This window comes from Trichechus manatus, unplaced genomic scaffold, assembly GCF_000243295.1.
Source record: "Trichechus manatus latirostris isolate Lorelei unplaced genomic scaffold, TriManLat1.0 scaffold00019, whole genome shotgun sequence".
Taxonomy (NCBI): domain Eukaryota; kingdom Metazoa; phylum Chordata; class Mammalia; order Sirenia; family Trichechidae; genus Trichechus; species Trichechus manatus.
The window spans coordinates 24,524,692-24,546,157 of record NW_004443955.1 but is presented as its reverse complement, the minus strand read 5'-3'; the positions used below and the strand labels follow the sequence as shown (position 1 = coordinate 24,546,157).

Here is a 21,466-nt window from a genome sequence, read left to right as displayed (position 1 = left end):
GTGAGGAGCCCTGGTGGTGAAGTGGTTAAGAGCTTGGCTGCTAACCGAAGGGTCGGACAGTTCGAATCCACCAGCGGCTCCTTGAAACCCTATGGGGCAGTTCTACTCTGTCTGATAGGGTCGCTATGAGTCGGAATCGACTCCACGGCAACGGGTTTGGTTTGGTTTTAGTGGGTGTGAAGCGGTATCTCATTCATTTATTTTTGTGGCTTTGATATGCATTTCCTTGATGGCTACTGATGTTGAGCATCTTTTCATGTGCTTATTAGCCATTCATACATCTTCTTTGGAGAAATGTCTATTCACATGCTTTGCCCATTTTTAATTGGGTTATTTGTCTTTTTGTTATTGAGTTGTAAAAATTCTTTAGATATTCTAGATAAAAGTCTCTTATCAATGATATAATTTGCAGATTTTCTCTTCATTTTATAGGTTGTTGTTTTACTTTCTTGATAGTCTTTTGATGCACAAAATTTTTAATTTTATGAAGTCCAGTTTGTCTATGTTTTCATTTGTCACTTGTACTTTTGGTCTCTTATCTAAGCAGGCTTTGCCTAACCCCAAGTCACGAACATTTACTCCTGTATTTTTTTTGAAAGACTTTTATCGTTTTAGCTCTTACATTCAGGTCTATGATTCATTTTGAGTTAATTTTTGTGTATGCTGTATAATTTTTGCATGTTGATCTACAATTGTCCCAGCACCATTTGTTGAAAAGACTATTCTTTCCACATTGGATTGTCTTGGCACCCTTGTCAAAAGTCAATTGACTATATAAAGCTGGACTCACAAAGACTTATAAAGACACAACAACTGGGCCCTGAGGTATAAAGACAATAGCTAAGACAATCTGAAAAAAAGCAATCTTTTAGGGAGACATTCATATAAACAGGGCATAAAAGCTACTCTTTTTCTTTTAATATTTAGTAAACAGTTATAAATCAACAAGAGGTCAGTTGCCACAATGAAAGGTCTAGGTCTAATGTTTGCCCCTCCCCGAAAATATGCAAACAATTCTGAGCCAGGCTATATTTCAAAATGAACACTGGTCTTGAATGACCAATGTCCAAAAAGAAATGGGAGGAGTGAGACAGAACCCCCATGGTGCTGTATTCTTTACCTGGCTTCCTCCCCTACAGTGCTGTATTGGCAAAATCCTTTCCTTTGCTGGGCGCCCCCCTCCCTAGCTTTGCATTTGAATCTTGCTTTTGCTTGGAGGTTATATGTGAACCCCATTGTGCCTGCGTAGTATGATTAAGAATGTTGCTTATGTAACTTGTATGAACCCCCTAGTTGTAAACCCCTTTAAAAGTAACTTGCCTGCCCACCCTTGGTGAGCAGTCTTGGCAGCAGGAGCTCCGACTGACTCCTTTTCCTTGTACAACAAAATAAAGGTGCCTTTCTTGTTCTCCAAAAAAAAAATCAATTGACTGTAGCATCTGGGGTCTTAAAATCTTGCGAGCAGCCATCTAAAACACAACTATGGGTCTCTTCTCTCCAGAGCAAAACAGTAAGAAAGTAACCAAAAGCTCAGAGGAGAAACAAGTCTACACAAGCCACAACCTCATCTACCCTGAGACCAGAACAACTAGATAGTACCTGGCTACTACCACTGACTGTTCTGACTGGGGTCACAATAGATGGTCATGGATAGAATGGGAGAAAAATGTGGAGCAGAACTCACATTCTTATATATATATAAAAGCTGGAGCCCTAGTGCTGTAGTAGTTAAGAGCCTGGCTGCTAACCAAAAGATTGGCAGTTCAAATCCACCAGCTGCTCCTTGGAAACCCTATGGGGCAGTTCTGCTCTGTCCTACAGGGTCTCTGTGAGTCGGAACCGACTCGATGATATCTAATAACAAAAACAACGATATATTACAGCCAGCCAAACTAGAACAGTAGAGAACAGAGGACTCCCGAGACTATCGCCCTGGGATACTCTTTAAACCTAGAACTGAGCCTATTCCTTGAGATCACCTTTTAGCAAAATAGCAGAGTAGCACACAAAGGATATCACCTATAAGATTTAAAAGCCATCAGTATTGTGACCCTAAGACTCCCCGGCGTGTTTTCTCCTTTTCAGAATGGGCGACTGAGAGCTTGACATAACTAACCCCATGATGAACCTGTCAGCTTTTTTTTTTCTTTTTTCTTTGCCTTCTCCTTTCTGCATACCTTTGTTAATGACTTCGTTTTGCTCTGTCCAGCCACCTGTGGTTTAAGACCCCCCACAGGAAGATTAGAGCCCAGATGTCTGACATGTTTATCTTTAGTCTGATAAGGAGATGTCTGGCATGTATCTCTTTAGTATGATAAAGTCTCTTGTAATTACCTTGTAATGAATAACTCATCTGGCCATGTCATCTGCCGGCTAGAAAGACACTTTTAACTTTTGTAAAAATTATATATAAGCTGTAATGTAAAAATGCCTTTTGGGACTCAATAGAGACAGCCTGCATTGCTGTTGAATCCCGGTTGGTGGCCACCTCCTAAATAAACTATCTCACTCTTTCTGACTTGGAGTACCTTTCATTGGCTTGACTGCTCCAGGGCATGGACCCTAATCGGGCAACAGTATGAGACCAGAAGGTCAACAATTACTCAGAAACAAAGATGAGACGATAAGCGAGCAGGGAAACTAGAGCACTGGAAATGGAACAAACAGAACACAAAGAGAATGTTGACACACTGTGAGAAATGTAACTAATGTCACTGAACATTTGTGCAGAAATTGTCAAATGGGAACCCAACTTGCTGTGTAAACTTTCACCAAAAACTCAATAAAATATTATTCAAAAAAACCCAAAAAAACAAAAAAAACCAGTTGACTGTAAATGTGAGGGTTTGTTTCTGGACTCTCAATTCTATTTTATTGACCTTTGTGACTATCCTTATGCCAGTACCACCCTGTCTTGATTATTGTAACTTTGTAGTTTTGAAATTGGGAAGAATGAGTCCTCCAACTTTGTTCTTCTTTTTCACAATTGCTTTGGCTCTTCTGGGTTCCTTGGGTTTCCATATGAATTTTAGGATCAGCTTGTCAACTTTTGCAAAGAAGGCAGCTGGGATTTTGATAAGGATTATGTTGCCGTCTTAAGTCTTCTGACTCATGAACATGGGGTATCTTTTTATTTATTTAGGTCTTCTTTAACTTCTTTAACAATGTTTTGTAGTTTTTAGAGTATAAATTTTTCACTCTTTTGTTAAATTTATTCCTAGTGTTTTATTCTTTTTGAAGCTTTTGTAACTGGAATTTTTTCCTTAATTTTATTTTCAGATTGTTCATTGCTACTGTATAAAAATACAATTGATTTTTTTTATTGATGGTGTACCCTACAACTTTGTTGAACTCATTTATTATTTCTAATAGTTTTTAGTGGATTTGTTAGAATTTTGTATGTACAAGAACATGTTATCTGTGAATAGAAAATAGAAATAGTTTTATTTCTTCCTTACTAACCTGAATGCCATTATTTCTTCAGATTTTTTTCTGACCCTTTCCCTTTTCTGGGAGTCCAGTTACAAATATATTGGTGTGCTTGAAGTTGTCCGACATTCACTGATGCTCTGTTAATCCTTTTCTCTTTTATTTTGTATAGTTTCTATTACTGTGACTTCTGTTACGGATTGAATTATGTCCCCCCAAAAAATGTGTGTATCAATTTGGCTGGGCCGTGATTCCTGGTACTGTGTGGTTGTCTTCCATTTTGTGATTGTAATTTTATGTTAAAGAGGATTAGGGTGGGATTGTAACACCCTTACTAAGGTCACATCTCTAATCCAATGTAAAGGGAGTTTCCCCGGGGTGTGGCCTGCACCACATTTTATCTTACAGGAGATAAAAGGAAAGGGAAACAAGCAGAGAATTGGGGACCTCATACCACTAAAAAAGCAGTGCTGGGAGCAGAGCATGTCCTTTGGACTTGAAGTTCCTGTGCAGAGAAGCTCCCAGACCAAGGGAAGACTGATGCATCACATGGACTTTCCTCCAGAGCCAGCAGAGAGAGAGAGCCTTCTCTTGTAGCTGATGCCCTGAATCTGGATTTCTAGCCTACTAAACTATGAGAGAGTAAACGTCTCTTTGTTAAAGCCATCCACTTGTGGTATTTCTGTTATAGCAGCACTAGATGCCTAAGACAACCTCAAACTCACTAGTCTCTTCATCTGTTGTTAATCCCATTGAGTGTATTTTTCATCTCAACCATTGTAGCTTTTATCTGTAGAAGTTTGAGTCTTTATAAAAATATTTTTCATGCTCCTAATTAACATTTTGAACATACGAAACACAGTTATAATGAATTTTAATGTCCTTGCCTGCTAATCCTATCATCTGTGTCTAACCGGGGCCCATTTCAAATGATCGATTTTTCTTAATTTATTTTTATTGTCACTATGAATCATATCTCGTTTCTTTGCATGCCTGGTCATTTTTTATTAGCTGCCACACACTGTCAATTTTACTTTGTTGGGTGCTGGGTATTTTTCTGTTCCTGTAACTATATCTGAGATTTGTTCTGAGATGCTGTTATGTTACTTGGAAACACCTTGATCCTTTCATGTCTTGCTTTTTACGATTTGTGAGGCAGGGTTGAACAGGGCTGTATTTAGGTCTAATTACTCCCCATTACTAGGGAAAGAAGGAGCTACAGTGGCACAATGGTTAAGCACTCAGCTGCTAACCGAAAGGTACTTTCCTCACTCCCATGTGCTGATCAGTTCTCTGATGAATACTTGAGGAAGACGCTCTGAAGCTCTCTGGAATTTTCTCTATATGCGCTCTCCTCTCCTGAACTATCCTGCCAACTCTTGCTATCTTTATCTCCTCTAACTGTCAGCTCCATCTCCTCAACCTGGGAAGTCTTCCAGGCTCCATCTGGGTTTTCCTCCTTCACAGAAGCCTGGAAATTCTTTTAGAGCAATGTTAAGGCCTGTGTCACTCAAAACGCACCCCTCAATGTCTCAAGGAGTATTGTACTTTGTTGTCAGCTATCCAGCATCTTAAAAACTGTTCTTTCATATATTTAGTCTGGTTTTTTGGTTGTTTTCTGTGGGAGGGTAAATTCAGTGCATATTACTCCCTCTTGGCTATAGGCAGAAGTACCTACTATGGCTGATTTTTATTTATTTATTTATTCTCTTTACTGATAGTTTCTACATTTTCTGTAATAAGCATGTATTACTTTAAAATAAAGAAAAAGATGAATGTTATAAAACTAGCCCTATATGATTACATTGATCTGTCAAATCCACTTCATGATAACTAACTGTTATCAAAACTAATTGGATAGGATAATCTAAATCCCCACCCTTCACTTCTCTGTTCAATTCTGACGCCAGCTGCCCATGCAGCACTTCTTCCTCTGACTCTGACCACCTGGGGCTAGGCCACGGCTCTCAAGTTAAAGCAAACAGTCCTCCAGAATGTCAGATAGGCCTAAGACTTTAGATATCAGCTGCAAACTTGGGGGTCCCTATGACACCCACACTTACAACCTGCTAGGTACAAGTTTGAGGTTTTACCAGTACCCCTTCAGGATGCCAGTTATAAGCTTGGGGGTCTCCAGGAGCTCCCCTCACATCTTACCTGCTGGCTACAAATTCAGGGTTCCTTCTACCCTCTCAGGATACTACCTGCAAGCGGAGAAGTCCCTAGGCCCTCCCTCACTTCTAACCTGCTGGCTCTCACTACTCTCTTGGGTTTGATAATTTTCTAGACTGAGTCACAGAATTCATGGGAAGTGGTATATTTACAATTATAGCTTCATTATAAAGAATGCAAAGCAAGATTGGCATAAAGAATGGACATATAGGGTGAGCTCTGGGAGGGTTCCCAACTGCAAAGTGTCCGTCTTCCAAAGATGGTACGTCACCCTCCTGAAAGCCGATGTTTTTTGCCAACCAGGAAGCTCTTGGAGATTCGGTGTCCATAGCTTTTATTGGGGGTCTCATTATATAATGCCTACTTCAGTGCCTATGCCCTAAGATCAGCTGATATCTCAAGATGATCATGAGGTGGGTTTTCCTGGCCATGTCATCATGAGGTGATCATCACAAGGTAAGTCACTCTGGTCTGGCCAGCCCCCATCCCCGAGTTGCCCCTCAGTAATAACCTGTCAGGGACACTTAAACCATTAGGGAAATTCCAAGGTTTTAGGGATTCTCTCTTAGGAACCAAGGGCAAAGACCAAATTCTTTAGGAAAGGTTAAATTCTAAACCCCACAATAGTGCTAAGTGAAATAAATCAGACATAAAATGACAAATATTGTATGATCCTATTTATATGAAATATCTAGAGTAGATAAATGCATAGAGACAGAAGTAGATTAGTGGTTACCATGGGCCAAGTAGAGGGGTAAATGGACAGTTATTGCTTAATGGTTACAGAGTTTCTGTTTAGGGTGAATGTGATTAATGCCGCTGAATTTTATGCTTAAAAGCCATTGCTGCCGAGTCAATTCCGACTCATTGCGACCTTTTAGGACGGAGTAGAACTGCCGCATAGGGTTTCCAAGGAGTGGTTGGTGGATTCGAACTGCTAACCTTTTGGTTAGCAGCTGAACGCTTAACCACTGTGCCACCAGGTCTCCTTAAAATGGTTAAAGTGGCAAATTTTATGTTGTGTATATTTTACCACAATAAAAAAAACTGTAAACATGCACACATAGCCCTGTATGTTATTGGAAGAGTGAACAACTTTAAACACCTAAGTTTCCAACAATGGTATATCTATAAAGTGGAATACGTAAGTACTCAATGTTTGTAACAAAATGTGAAATGAAATAAAGTATGACATAAATCTATTTAGAAGTGACCTTAACTTGGCTAAAAAAAAATAAAACTTGATGTTAAGGTTGTGTGTCAACTTGGCTGGGCCGTGTTTCTCAGTGTTTTGGCAGTCATATAAGGTTGTGATCATTTCCCTGTTGAGATTTGATATGTGATACCCCCATGATGGGATCTGCTGTGAGTAGCCAGTCAGTTGAAAAGGAATTTCCTTGGGCGTGTGGCCTGCATTGAATGTAAGTGGACATTTTGGCAAGGCTCATGGGCTTTTTGCTCGCGCTGGCTCCTGCAGCTGGCTCCTGTTCGTCTGACCTCCGGTTCTTGGGACTTGCACTAGCTGCTTACCTACAATCTTGCCTGCTGATCTTGGGATTCCTCTATTTTCACAGCCTGTGAGCAAGAGCCCTGCTCTCTGAACTGCCGATTTTGGGTTCACCAGCCCCTGTGGCTACGTGAATCAGGAGAAGTCTCTGTCCTGACCCATGGACTTGGGACGTTCCAGCCTCTACAACCACGTGAGCCATTTCCTTGATATAAATCTTTATATATATACTTATGCACTTTATTGGTTTTGCTTCTTTAGAGAACCCAGCCTAAGACACATGTATACACAGAAAACATTGGGTATGTTAATGAAATGAACAAATCCATCTTGGAAGAAGTACAGCCAGAGTGCTCCTTACAAGCGAGGATGGCAAGACTTCCTCTCACATGTTATCAGGAGGGACCCGTCCCTGGAGAAGGACATTGTGCTTGATAATGTAGAGGGTCAGTGAAAAAGACCCTTTATGAGATGGATTGACACAGTGGCTGCAACAATGGGCTCAAACACAGCAACAATTGTGAGGATGGCACAGGACCGGGCAGTGTCTCGTTGCACATAGGGTTGCTATGAGTTGGAACTGACTCCATGGCACCTAACAACAACAATGAAATGTTAATTGATAGTTTGCTCTGGGTGATGGGATTATAGGGAAGCCTGGTGGCACCGTGGTTAATGCGCTTGGCTGCTAACCAAAAGGTAGGGAGTTTGAACCCACCAGCCGCTCCACGGGAGAAAGATGTGGTAGTCTGCTTCTATAAAGATTACAGCCTTGGAAACCCTATGGGGCAGTTCTGCTCTGTCTTGCAGGGTCGCTATGAGTCGCAGTCGACTCAATGGCAATGGGTTTTGTTTGTTTTTTTAATAGGTGTTTAAAAGTGTTTAAAAATAAATCTCAGTATTTCCCATGTGTTCTTCAGGGAACACGAATTAAATATTAAATAACAAACACAGCTTAAACGTTAAGACCATACCCTTGCAGAGGAGTGTCTGATACCAGTCTGGGAGAAAGGGTGGATGGGAGAGGCTGTGGGCATGAAAGGGCAGGTGGGGCTGGAGCTGGGGGAGGTGACGGTCTAGCATCCTGGGGGTAATTTGGCTAGAGGTTGGCACCAGAATCTGGGACTTGCAGGCAATGCGTGGGCTAGCAGAGATTGGCCCAGCCCAACCAGAGTGGGATGGGTGCCCCTGTCTTCTCGGCCCACCACCCTTATTGCTTCTGGAGGCCCCTGGATTGTTTCTCACGCCCAGGACCAGTCCCTCTGGGACTCTGCTCCTCCTTTGGGCACTGCTTCTGTCCCCTTCTGCCTCATGTTTACTCTGCTGCTTGGTAGATGCCGGTGGGACCCAAAGCCCCAAGGAGATGTCATCCTTCGGGCCTGGAGCCCTGGGTCTACAAAACTCAGGCTTTCATCAGACACAGAGCTGGCTCCATGTAAAGGGAAGCTCTGGATCAGGGGCTGGGAGAGAAGATGAGGGCTGAGTAGCATCATCCAACCTCAGCTACATGCCAGAATCACCTGGGGAGCAGTAAAAATCTGGATGCCTGGGCCCCACCCCAAAAACCCTGATGTAATCTGTCTCAGATGTGGCCTGGGCATGGCCGTGTTCAATGGTAGAATCCTCGCCTTCCACACGGGAGACCCGGGTTCAGCCAATGCACCTTATGAGCAGCCACCACCCGTCTGTCAGTGGAGGCTTGTGTGTTGCTATGATGCTGAACAGGTTTCAGTGGAACTTTCAGACTAAGACAGACTAGGAGGAAAGGCCTGGAGATCTACTTATGAAAATCAGCCAATGGTCCAATCCACAACGAGTCAGTCATGGGGATGGCACAGGACTGGGCAGTGTTTCGTTCCATTGTGCATGGGGTCGCCATGAGCTAGCCCAGCTCAACAGCAGCTGCCACAACAACAAACACCACCACCACTGCCATGACAGGCAGCTTCTGCAGCTAGCGTGCTTTAAGAAGTGTTTGCTGGGCCCTGTCTCCAGCAATAAATATTCCTCATCGCATCTAATCATCATAGTCTGCAAGGCAGATATCGCCACCTTCTGAAAGAGAGGAGACACAGAGAGGTTAAGTAGCTTGTCCGAGGTTGCTCAGCTATGACATGGCAGGGTGGAGTGTGGGCTCAGGCTCTCTGGTCCAGAGCCTGTGCTCACTGTTTTGCTCCCCTACGCTTCCACCGCCTTTGTCCACAGTCCTCCCAGATAGAGTGGGACCTTGGCTTGCCCCCCACCCAGCTCCTCACGCCCCGGCCGGGCTTGCGTTGGTGCAGGAAGCGTTGTGTCAGATGACCGGTGTTCCAAGGCCAGGCTAGCAAAGAAGTGAGGGTGTCCAGGCGGCCGCCCAGCTCCAGCTCCGAAGCGGGGCTGGGAGCGGTGGAGGAGTGGAGAAGGGAGTTCAGGACCACTTGAAGGAAGGGGGAGCTGAGGGAGGAAGGCGAAGAAAAGCAGCTGGCTCTTAGCTAGTGCGTTCCAAGCAGGCATTTTAGGAGCTCCCCTCCCCCATGCCAATTCTCCCACGTGTGCTGTCCTGGGTCCCCACCCCCGACGGGTCCAGACAGAGTTTCCCAGGAAGAAGGAAAGTTTCACAAAGGCGCCTGGCAGGAGTAGCCCAAACTTCGGCTGGACTATTAATAGCTGTGTTGAGCAATCAATTAGCATATGAAAGAGGGAGGCCAGGCAGGGGCCTGGGGAAGAGTCGAGGCTGTAACTGGGATACTAAGCGCTGCTAGGGACTGTGTGGGGGGTGGGGGAGGAGCCGGGTCATGGGCACCACACTGGCACAGAGGGAAGGCAGTGGGGCCCTGTGACCCACATTCCTGAAATCTGGGGCACACTTCTTCCCAAATCCCTACTTCCTCCCTGCCCCCCATCCCATACGACTCCTCTCAGGCCTCAGGGACACCCTCTGGGGAGCAGGGCTAGAACCTTGAGGCTATGCACCTGAAGAAAGGGGGGCTGTTTTAAGGACAACAAAATCTCCTGAGAACTGTGGTGAGCGTGCAGGAATAGACAGTCCCCAGGCTGCACTAGTGGGAGGTGACGGGTCGTCCTCCGTGGAAGGAGTTCCCCATCTTATTTCTAATACTCTGCAGCTGAGTTTGGCAGTTCCCTGGGGGTGCAAATGGTTAAACATGTTGCAGCCGGAAGGCTGGCTGTCTGAATCCACCCAGAGGTGCCTCAGAAGAAAGGCCTGGTGATCTATAAAAAAATCAGCCACTGAAAACCCTGTGGAGCACAGCTCTCCTCTGACACATGAGTTGCCATGAGTCGGAGTCGACTGGGCAGCAACTGCCCTTTTGGCATCTCCGCCCGCCTGGGTTCCACATCCAAGGAGGAACTCAGCCTGCATTTCTTCCCTCATCTGCAGACCCTTGCCTGGCCCGTTTTTGCAGCTTCCTAGTTTTCTTCCTGTATTCTGGTTCAGATCTCTGTTTTGTTGGATTATTACCTGCATTTTCTTTCTGGGCAGAGCTTTTGCTGCAGACCCACCTAAGCCAGTTAATAAATAGGTGGCTGCCACAGCCCACAGGCTCTCCCTGGGGGTGGGTGGGGCAGGGGCCTCAAACAGAAAGCTGCCATTTTACAGAAACCACCTGGTTAGTTTTGTGTGGAGCCAAGGCTCTGGGCACAAGTTTCCCTCAGGAGCTGGTAGAGCTCAATGTGCCCAGGGAATGGCATCTAGGATTCTGGGAGCCGTCTGTGCTTTGTGCCTTTGCGTTTCTTCTGGAAGAGAAGGATGGAACCTTCTCGGTCTTCAGGCATCCCAGAGAGCAGCTCCCCTACCCCTGGCTCAGAACCAACCACAGTGGAGAGTCAAGGAGGCTGTGGGAATTACTCTTCTTGCCCTGCTGAGGGTGTCTTGGGGGACTGGATGCTACCCTGAGCCAGGCCAAGCAGGGCTATTCAGAGGCATAGGAGCTGCAGTGGCTGCAAAGGGTATCGAGTGGGTGAAAAGAGACCAGTGTTTCTCTGGCTCGCAGGGAGGCAACTATTGCCAGGGCTACAAAAGGCTCGGTGAAGAAATGTGTGCACTTCCAAGTTTACAGAAAAAGGGAAGCGACTTGGCACTGTGCCAAGGCTTTCTTCTGTGCACTTGGGTTGGGGAGAGGGGAGGCAGGGACCTGGGACTGGATCCCAGCTTTGCCTATGTTCTTTGCATTACACCACGCTGCACGGCTCTCCAGCATCCAGTTGGATTTAAGGGTCTTTTTCTAGGTACAGTAAGGGCAGACTTGGGGAAGTAGGAAGTCAGCAGTTTAGGAGAGGAAGCCACAGTTCCTGCAGGCAGGTCAGTAACCATTTGTCCTGCATATTTCCATTCTACAGCGGACCCTGCATTGAGATCAGGTCCAGTCCATCCTTATGGAGCTACCTGCAAACAGCGTTTTCTTCCTGAATTAGCTTTTGGCAGTTGGTCTTGTTTGGAGGTGGGGTGGGAGGAGAAGTTGACAATGAAAAACAAACATTAACCTTTTTGACATACTAGAATCTATAGCAAACTCCTGCACGGATTTATCTAGAAACAGTTTTGGCTTTGCAAAAATTCTGTGACTTCCAGGAAATTAATCAATCAGCCTCAGGGTTTGGGGTCTAAACTCCAGGGTAGAGTAAGAATATTCTTAGGACCCCCCAGGGAAACTTCTGTTCCTGCATGTACAGAAATCAACATTTCTCTAATGGAGGCAGCGTTGGAGAGAAGGTTCCCCTCAGAATAAAGGGGTGGGGGGGGGCGGGGACACATCACCTTTTCCAGAAACCCAGAATATCTTGGGAATCTCTCAAAGAAGCCCAAAGGGACAAGAATAAATCACAGCAACAATCGAGACAAGAATTTTATTTATTTTTTTTGAAAGGGTTTGAGGGGGACTTTACAAGAGTTTGAAGCTGATAACTAGAAAGGAAGATAAATAAAATACAAAGCCAGTATGTTATGGCAAAATTCCAGAAAACACACTGAAAAAAATCTTTACAGTTTAAAACTGCTTCACTTTGTACATAATTACAAATTAATATACAGCATGTGGGTTTTAACCCATCTCTTTCTTTAATAGAATTTAGCACAGAAATGTTCATATAGCATTTGAAAACAAAACATGAAAGCAGAGGTATGAGGTGTACAATCACCCTCCTGCACGTCCTAGCGTCTTACACTGAGTGCCCCCTACATGGGTTACACAAAACACAGGAAACCACAAGGCTAAACTTCAACTACAGGCAAACTCACTGAACACGTGTGTCCCTGGTCGGTTGCTTTTGCACTGTCCATCCCTGACGGATGGTCACAAAAGGTACAGGGAAGGTTAAGCTGGGTGAAAATCGGAGTGAAGGCAGTGCTGTGCTTTCCGCATAAGTGAGGGAGTGGCAGGTGCCCTCTGGTTCCTGGTAAGTTTGGTGGTCAGGAGCCCACAGCACAGGCTGGGTTTCAGCTTGGATTTCTAGAACAGGCTGCAATGCACTTGGCAGGAGAGCTCTTAGCCAGTGGGGTTTGCCCGTCTTTAAACCTTAGCGAGATGGAGAAATAATTCATGGCCTGTCAATCTTTTGACAAATTAAATTAGATAAGTACACGGAAGGATACCTTTGATTTCGCTTCCTTTTTTTTTTTTTTTTTTCCTTTTATGGCAGCATTAAAATACTTTTCATTTTAAAAACCTGGCCAGCAGGCAGTAGATTCCAAAACTCTAGATAACGAGGAATGTTATGCTAGATTGAAAAAGAAAAAAAAAAAAGAATCAAACAACTCGTTGCTTTCTTGTCTCTGAGGATACATCAGGGCAGCAGTGCAAGGCTGGGACACAACCCCCAGGGCCTCAGCAGATGTCCAGGTGGCCCTGCTGGAGGGAGCAAGGCACACAGCTCTCCGCCAGCTGTCACTACCGTTTCATCTACAGGGGTTTTCTAGGCTTCCAGATTCACAGGGTGTCCAAGCATGCAGGGTCAAACAGTTTTGCACTGTCTTCTGTCACCTCACAGCCACCTTCTTTATGGCCATGGAAGCCCATTCATCAGGACTGCCTTGGCTAGGAAGCTGGGCTTGGCTATCCTTGGGACACAGCTGGCCACACCGCAATGTTAGAAGACACTTCAGCTTCCATGCAAATACTAAATCCTTGGCAAGAAAGAACTGGCTATGTGAAAAAAGAATCTTAGAGACAAAAGAATGAAATATAAAGCACTCCGATGGATAGCAATTTCTGGCCTATAAGGTTATGGTTTCACCCTTCATTTAAGGAAGGGCCTATTCTATTAAACCCCTACATGATAATACCCACCCTCTCAAATAAAGGTACAAACAAAATCCGAAGGGTCACAAAAGTTTGTGCTTACCACTGATACTGAGGCCTCGCGAAATAACAAAAAGGAAGAAAATTAGCAAAGGAACAACTTTTAGTGGTATCACCCTGAGACATAAGAGAGAAAAAAAAGGTAAGATTCGTACCTTAAAAAAAAAAAGAGTCTTAATAGGGATTTCTTTCTCACAGAGAGCTCTCATGGGGGCAGGATGGAATGTTGGCAAAGGTTGAATTATCTATGGCAATTCGCTTGTTCTTAACTCTCTCCGTTTTCAAAGAAGAAAACAGTATGTTTGTCTCAGAAATGAAGCCAACTTACGAGAGCAACTAAAGTGCACGTCACCCCTGGGATGAAACACTGAGATGATTGGACTTGAGGGAAGACACATCTCCTTCCATGGGGTTTGCGAGATTCTAGGGCTCTAGGGGAGTGTCACCGACCACCCTCCAAAACTTCAGCACAATTTCAGGAATCTGATTTCTCCAGCTTGGTGGAGAAACATGGCTTCCCAGCATGGAGAAAGACACCAGGGAATTGGATCTGAGTCACAACCAAGACAACTACCCCTTCTCACGGAGGAGAAAGGCAACAGGGCTGTAGACTCAGTAACCAGCACAGTCCTCAAGGTCACAAGCAGAAGCACAGGCAGCGACAATCCCAGGGAATTCCCGAAGCATGACAATGCAATCCCACTGGGTTCAGTTCCAAAGGTGGAGAGAGATGACACTTGTACGACACAAAAGCACAGTTCGAGGAAAGTGGCTCTCTTCTCCACCGCTGATGAGATTCCTGAATGCAGCTTGGGCGAATGCAGAAAGTTCTGATTCTAAGATTGTCCAACTAGAACCTGACCAAATGGTTTTCAATTAGTGGGGTATGGGTGGAGGTGAAATCTCCATTTTTAAAAACCACCACCCAAACAAATTACACATGATAGCTGGGAGTAAGAGACACTTTAAAGTCCACATTGAGCTGTGCAGCAGTGTACAGAAACTTAAACCGTCTCCACAGCAAGAAGCTGTGTGAGGGCAGCGCTCAGCTCGTCAGCACTCACCCCGCACTGGTGTAAACCTGGAGAACAGGGTCACCCGCCCCTCGCCTGCAGAGGAAGGCGACATGCCAGTCTGATTCAATACTGCCCTTCCCGCTAGGCTCTGGGGCAGAGCAGACGGAAGCCATAACAGGGTTAGCTGTAACTTGGAGTTGTAAGGAGTGGTGGGAGGAAGCAACTTAACTTTCTGCTGTTTAGGGTCTTGATGGGGGGCAAGGGGTGCATCATGGTTCCAAAAGAAAATCAGCCAATTCTGTTTTTAAGTCTATTTCTGATGGGAAAGAAAACTCCAAGACAAAAACAGGCAAATGTAACTCACAGGTGGCAAGTTTCTTGAATTCTCAAACAAGCAAGAAGACATCCCTTCATAAAAGACCGAGGTGGGTGGGAGTCGGGGCAAGGGTACAGACCCCGCCCCTGGCCCTTCCTTTTCATCTGGGCCATCCAGGCACTTGGAAAGTCACTGAGGAGGAAGAGGTGCTGGCTGCCACCTCAGTCTGCATTGATTAGTCTAAACCGTTGGGCTAGTATGATAATCCTGAAAACAATACACACACAAAATAAATAAAACAAATCTACGCTAAAAATTTTAAACCAGACCTCTTTCAAATAAACTGAAAGATAAATGTCTCCATCTGCAAGGCCAGCTTGCAATTCATCAACAAGCACCATGTTACAGATTTTTTTCGTTTGTTTTTTAAAAGTACGGTTCAAAGCCCCATGTGCCTGAGGGGCAAAACGCGGAGTCAAAGGCCACAAGTGAAGCACAGAATTTCCCATGGTCTCCCCTCATGATCAGTGCCGAGTGCAGCAAGGAGAGGGGCTCTCAGAGGCTGCTGTCGTTCACAAGAGAACATCACCGATGAACTGACCCGCACAAACCAGCTGGGTAGAAGTCTCAAGCAAATGAAGACCAACACAAAGCGGAAAGAGGGAGAAGAGAAAAGGAAACAAAACAAAAAACAGGGCAGCATTTGTGACATCCTCACAGGGGTAGGGTACAACTAATTATCAGCAGACCTTCAGAGGTTTTAAATGGTGTAAAAAAGCCAATTTTGCCATGGCCTCCTGAAGGAGAATGAGAACTTCCCCAGCCCCACCTTCTGGTCCAGCTCTTCTCTCGGTCTGTACTGGTGGAAACCCGTACACAAGGGTGTAACACCTTCACCCAGACCTACTTCTCAGCCAGTTGTCCTGGGACAGTGGTGGGAACATCAGGAGCTGGGCCAGCCAGGCTGGGGAGTAACGGGAGTGGAGGTGTGCTCCCCTAGAGAGGGCCTGTGGGGGACTGTGACTGGGCTCAGGAAGACTGCCAAAAGGCCGCGGCCACTTCTGAATGGTCAGTGACAACCAGAAAGTGACAAACCACAGGGGTCTCTCTACCTCATCTGTGCCCAGAATAGGTGGGAACAATCTTGGAAGGCCAATATATGATTTCTTCAGGATCTGATGATGAAATTAGATACTTTTTTGAAGTACCTGAAACACCGAGATCAAGGTGGTACAGCTCCTATGCTTCTTACACACACCAAGTCTTTTCTTACTGGCTTTCACAAATGTTTGTCATCCCCTCTAAAATGAAATGGGAAATACATGCAAAAGAAGAGGTGAAGTGTGCCCTGGGAGGGCGTAAAGGGAAACCAAACTCTGAGAACTACCATGTGAAATACTTAACATCCGCATGCACCTGACTGGTGCCAGGAGGTCCCTCTTGGGCTGAGCGAAGCTGGCCAGACGTCTGCTGCAGACTGTGCGTTAACTCTGACAACCCCCCTGTGTACAGAACAAGTCCAAACTGCTTCATTTTGGTTGTATCCCGTTAAATGAAAGAGTGTCAGAGGCTTAGACCTCACTGGGAAACATTCTTTTAGCCTTTAGGGGTAGAAATTCCTGCGGTGTCCAAAACCATCACCGGTACTTTGGGGGTAGCCACTTGCAGTGTAACATCCTTAATAAAGCCAGCCCCCGCCCTTGTGCCCTCGGCAGTCTCAAATCATGGCCAAAGCAGTCTGGGCCTCCTTCTCCACCCGGACACTCCAGCCCATTCGCTCCTTCTCATCCAGGACCTGGAAGCACAGAAGGACTCGGCACTGGAGATGGGTGGGTGTACACGTAAGAGGCCAGCGCACACAGGGACAGTGGGAGAGGGAGCTGGTGAGCACAGAGCAGGAGGCGGCTGCCTCAGCAGAGAGGAAGCAGGTCAGCAGAAGATCTCTTCGCCCTCTGCTGGTACTTCAGATGCAGGGCCATCTGGAAAAGTGTAAACCAAGGATAAAGAAGAAATTTGGAAAAAACTGACCTAAAAGTTGTTCATTTAAGCTCCCCACCGTCTCGCCCAAGTCAAATCTTCTGTGATGCAGGCAGATGGCCGGGGTGTGTGGGCAATGAACGCTCTGAAATGTGATATACTCTTTTAGGCACGTTACTGTTGTCAGGTGCTGTCGACTCCTAGCGACCCCATGTGACAGCAATGAACTCTCTGAAACAGCTCACTGGGTGTCCTAACTGACTGAGTAACTGAGGTCCTGGGTGATATCCTTCACTACCTATTCTCTCTTTACCTCACTTATACACTAGAACTTATATTTCTAAAGGCTGTTGTGTGCTGTAGAGGTGATTCTGACTCACAGTGACCCCAACTGACAGAGGAGAACTACCCCACAGGGTTTCTGAGGCTGTGATCTTTATGGGAGCAGTTCGCCAGGTCTTTTGTCCTGAGAAGCAGCTGGTGGGTTCAAACCGCTGACCTTTCAGTTAGCAGCCGAATGCTTAACCATTGTGCAACCAAGTCTCTATACTTCTAAACAGGACTAGAAAATATTAATTTCTCTTAAGCCTCCCACACATAAAGGAGAGATCAATCCCAACCAGAAAGAACAGAGAAGGATTCAGAGAAAAAGTGGCACATAAACTGGGCGCCCATGTGGTGCGATTTCATCTGGGGCACTGTGGCCTTTAAAACGTTATTGAATCTCTTGGAGCTTCCATCTCATTTCTCCTGGGGTCAGATCACCGAGCCCATCAGCCATTTTGATGATCAAGTCAGATCTGGGACATCCTCACTAAATGCTGGCTATTATTACCAATTATTGGACTAGGCCTAGAAAGACAGGGAGGGCTTTGCTTCATCTAGGTGAGTTTCAGTTCCTCAAGCGGACAGTAAATGCCTCAACAGTGAAATCTGCTTTGCGCAGTGTTTGCTGAATTAAAGTTCGTGTTAAATCCAACAGAGCAAGTGGATCTGCTGAGAAGTATGACAATTCAGCCTTCACTCACCTAAAATATACCCTTTTGAAACCGCAGACCCCACTCTTCAGAACCCGGGGCGGGCGGGTGTGTGTACTCACCGCCGGGCTGAGGGCGGCCTCCTTTGCTCTTCTTCTTTTTCTCCTTCTTTTCCTTTGGCTTCGCTAACCCGAACAGGCGGGCGGACGTGGAGGTGGACACTGGGGTCTGGCTCGACCCCTCGGGTACTCTGCTTGTCTGGCTGGCTGAACTCAGTATGTGAAAAGTTCTATCTCTGTGTGTCCGAGAGATGCTGTTCCTTTTTGGGGACATTGAAAGTTCTGAGTCCAGTGACACTGATTTGACTACTGAAGGTGCAGAAGGTAGAGGGGACTCCTCAGGATTGGGACAGAAGGATGGGATCCTCATCGTCTTGGTATGCTGATGTGAGACCTGCGCATGTTCAAGAGAAGGGGTTTTAACTTAGAGGTTGGCAGCATCCCCGGCGCCCGCTCAAGAAATGCTGGCTGATCTGCACTGGTGTCAGCTGGGGGTTTACCCACTCTCTAGGGCTCTAGAGAACTCACTGGAGTAAGGCTCAGAACTTCTCAGTTTCATTTACTGCTCTCCCCCAGGCAGTAGCTACCCAAGTGTTAAAAATACTGCCTTTGATACCATTACTATTTTTATTACAACGTGTACTTAAATCAGCATCATAAAGAATTACTAGCATGCTATGGATTGAACTGTGTCCCCCAGAAGTCTGTGCTGTAAATCCTAACTTGGTTATAATCCCATTTGGGAATGGGTTGTCTTTGTTATGTCAATGAGACAGGATTAGTGTAGGGTGTGTTAAAACAATCTCTTTTGAGATATAAAAGAGATTAAACAAGGAAGCCAGAGAAGCAGAGACGAGGGAAGAGAGCTACTAAGCCACATGAAGTTTGCCCAGGAGCAGAAGCTCAAAAGAGGCCAGGACCTTCCTCCAGACCCGACAGAGAGAGAAAGCCTTCCCCTGGAGCTGGCACCCTGAATTTGGACTTCTAGCCTTCTAAACTGTGAGAAAATAAATTCGTTTGTTAAAGCCAACGCTTCTTGGTATTTCTATTATAGCAGACTAGATAACTAAGACATAGCACCTTTGATGAGGCAGCTCAGAAAAGAACTCCCAGAAACAAGGAGAGTTGCTTCTGTCAAGACTGATTTACACAGGGAGGTAGATAATTACTTCAGGACAAAGAGACTGTCAGAGCCTGCCCAGGTTAGAGGGTAAGCGGAAGAGTGGAGTTTATACCCAGATTCTAGGCAAAGGGCAGACCAGAGGTGAAGAGGACCAGTCTAGTCTGTGCTCAGTCGCCTCGCTGCCTTCCTTTGCCACAGCCCAGCTGATTTTGTGGGGGCGGGGTGGAATCAGTCATTGTTGCATAAAATGGGACCACTTGTTGCTCCCCACCATGTATTTGAAAATCTCTACAGGAAGCTAAAACTGCCCCCTCTGGAAGATGCCAGTTTAATTTTCTTTCATGGTCCAGGGTCAATCAATCAATCAAATGGTAACATGACAGGAGTTTCCACAAACAGGCAGATGTGCGTGAACTCGGGCTCTCCATCTGCCACAGGGTGTCCATGTTCCAGAACAACCATGGAATCACTGAGATAAACTCCAGAGTTAGTGTGCTGAATAACTGAAATCCTTCCCACAGATTCAGAAGCTACAGAAAAAGAAAGGTTTCATCAACAGTAGCAAGGCAAATCAAGAATTAAGCAGAGTCCTGATATCAGAATTTCCACAAGAATGAGTATCATCTTCCCAGAAGAGGAGTTGCTTCCCCCCACTCATTTGCTGGGATGGGCTTTTTCCTAATTGAACCCTCAGGGATCCTACAAAATGGACTCTTGAATGCTCTTGCACCAGAACCATTTACTGCTGTCGAGTGATGGCAGCCACTGCCCATTCTGGGGGTTCCTATTCTTGGTGTGTTTCCCCATCAGGCTACAGGCTCCTTCAGGGTGGGGGCCACACCTGACTTCTCATGTGGCCCAGGGCAGACAGGCTGCTCATTTTCTCAGACATGCCAAGGCTATTTTAGTCGAAGCTGATGGGGCCGCGGGAGGTGTCAGTCTGGCTTGGAAGTGCCGCTAACTTCCTTGGCTAAAACCCCCAGGTATCTCCATTCTCCCCATCAACCTCTCAGAGATGCAAAAAAGAGAAAAAGACTCACTCTCCACCCCCCTTTCAGTGTAAAACAAAATTCTGTTAAAAAAAAAAAGAGGATCTGTATCTCTGCTTACTATTTATGGTGCTTAATACACAGAGGGTTCTTAATTAGCATCGGTCATTTAAGTAGCCAAACCAGTAACAGGTAAAGAAAACCTCTCCTTTTTGTCCCTGGGCTCTGAATGGCAGAAGTGAAGTCAATCGAAAATGGGAAAATGCCGTCATTACCTGACATACGTCCCCTTCTATCCGCCTTTGGCTGAGCTGCTCCGTGTCTCTTTTCAGCTGCTCCTGCTCTCTCTCGAGCTGTTTCTGGGCTGCACGCAGCCTCTCCAGGTCGTACTGGTATGTGCCCTTCTTCTGCTGGAGCTCCTCGCGGTCCCTCTCTAAGTCCTGCTGCCCACGCTGCACCTTCTCCTCCCACTGGGCCAGCCGGGCCTCGCGCTCCAGCAGCTCCCTCTCTCGGGCTTCCCACTCCCGCTCCCGCCTGCGCTTCTCCTCCAGGTGCTGGGCCTGCTGCTTCTGCAGGTTGGCCAGGTCCTGCCGCTGCTTCTCCAGGCTGCGCTGCTTCTCCTGCTCGATGAGGGAGCTGGGGCGGGAGGAGCTCCGCGTGAGCGCCCGCTCACTCAGCATCAGCTTCTGGTCCTCAATGTAGCTGTCCTGCTGTAACACCACACCCTGAGGGAGATAGCAGAAGAGGAAAGAATGCAACTCTGGCCTAGGATGAGTGCTAACTTCTGGTCCACCTCCTGACCCATACCAGGGAGGGGAGCACTACGCACTGTGACAGACTACAGCTCTCCTCTCACCCTTCCAGCTGCTCCATGGTAAATTTGGCAATTATCAAATAGGATTGTCTACGTGTAGGAACTCAGTTTTTTGGTTAAACTTGGTCACATGCCGTTTGGGGTCACTGGCATTGCCTGGGGTAGGGTGAGTGAGTGTGCAGGCGTGTAGGAGGTGGGGGGACATAGGAATTGTATGAGTCGTAATCAACTAGAGGGCACACGACAACAAACAACAACAGATCTTCAAGAAAGGAAATGAGCGGAGTCTGAGAATATTCCCGGGAAGTACTAAATAGTGGCTGTTTTGGGAGGGCCACTGTGAGGTGCAGAAAGCAATTTGGCCTTTTGTTCTGGGTTCCTGAGAGCTGACATGCACCTGAGGCTAATGAATAGGGTCTGACCAGACCAAGGGGGACCAGCTGGGGGCCAGTGCCGACTAAGCCTCAAGAGGCATGATGTAAATCTATCATGGCCACTGTAGTGAGGCAGATAAGCAGCCCGAGAACAGAAGCTCGCCTGGCGGCCCGATGCTGACTAAGCCTCAGGAGGCATGATGTAATTTATCATGGCCATTTATCATGGTGAGGCTGATAAAAGCCCTGAGCCTCAGACAGAGCTTCCTGGTTGGTTAAGAGTGAACATTTGCTCTCGGTAGTACGTCCTCTTGGGACATGGAAGCTCTGCACTGGGACCCTCCTGGACCTGCCCCATGCACCTCTTCATTTGTATCCTTTTTGTTATATTAAAGCTGTTATGGATGGTGTTTCCTG

The 21,466-nt window shown here is 46.2% G+C and overlaps 1 protein-coding gene across 6 annotated transcripts in view; it reads right to left on the bottom strand.

Annotated features, from left to right (window-relative positions):
* Positions 1 to 11,985: 11,985 nt before the first annotated feature.
* Positions 11,986 to 21,466, bottom strand: part of AKAP13 (A-kinase anchoring protein 13) — a 391,580-nt gene continuing 382,099 nt past the window's right edge. For 5 of the 6 annotated variants that reach the window (XM_023727887.1, XM_023727889.1, XM_023727888.1 and 2 more), the window contains 3 exons: positions 20,137 to 20,586; positions 16,765 to 18,143; positions 11,986 to 12,823 (listed from right to left, as the gene is read on the bottom strand). In XM_023727887.1, coding sequence (XP_023583655.1) covers positions 17,742 to 18,143; positions 20,137 to 20,586 — 852 coding nt within the window. In that variant the 3' untranslated portion in view covers positions 11,986 to 12,823; positions 16,765 to 17,741. Of the gene's footprint in view, positions 16,716 to 16,764; positions 18,144 to 20,136; positions 20,587 to 21,466 lie in introns of all 6 variants that reach the window. The other variant, XM_023727892.1, reaches the window with a different exon arrangement.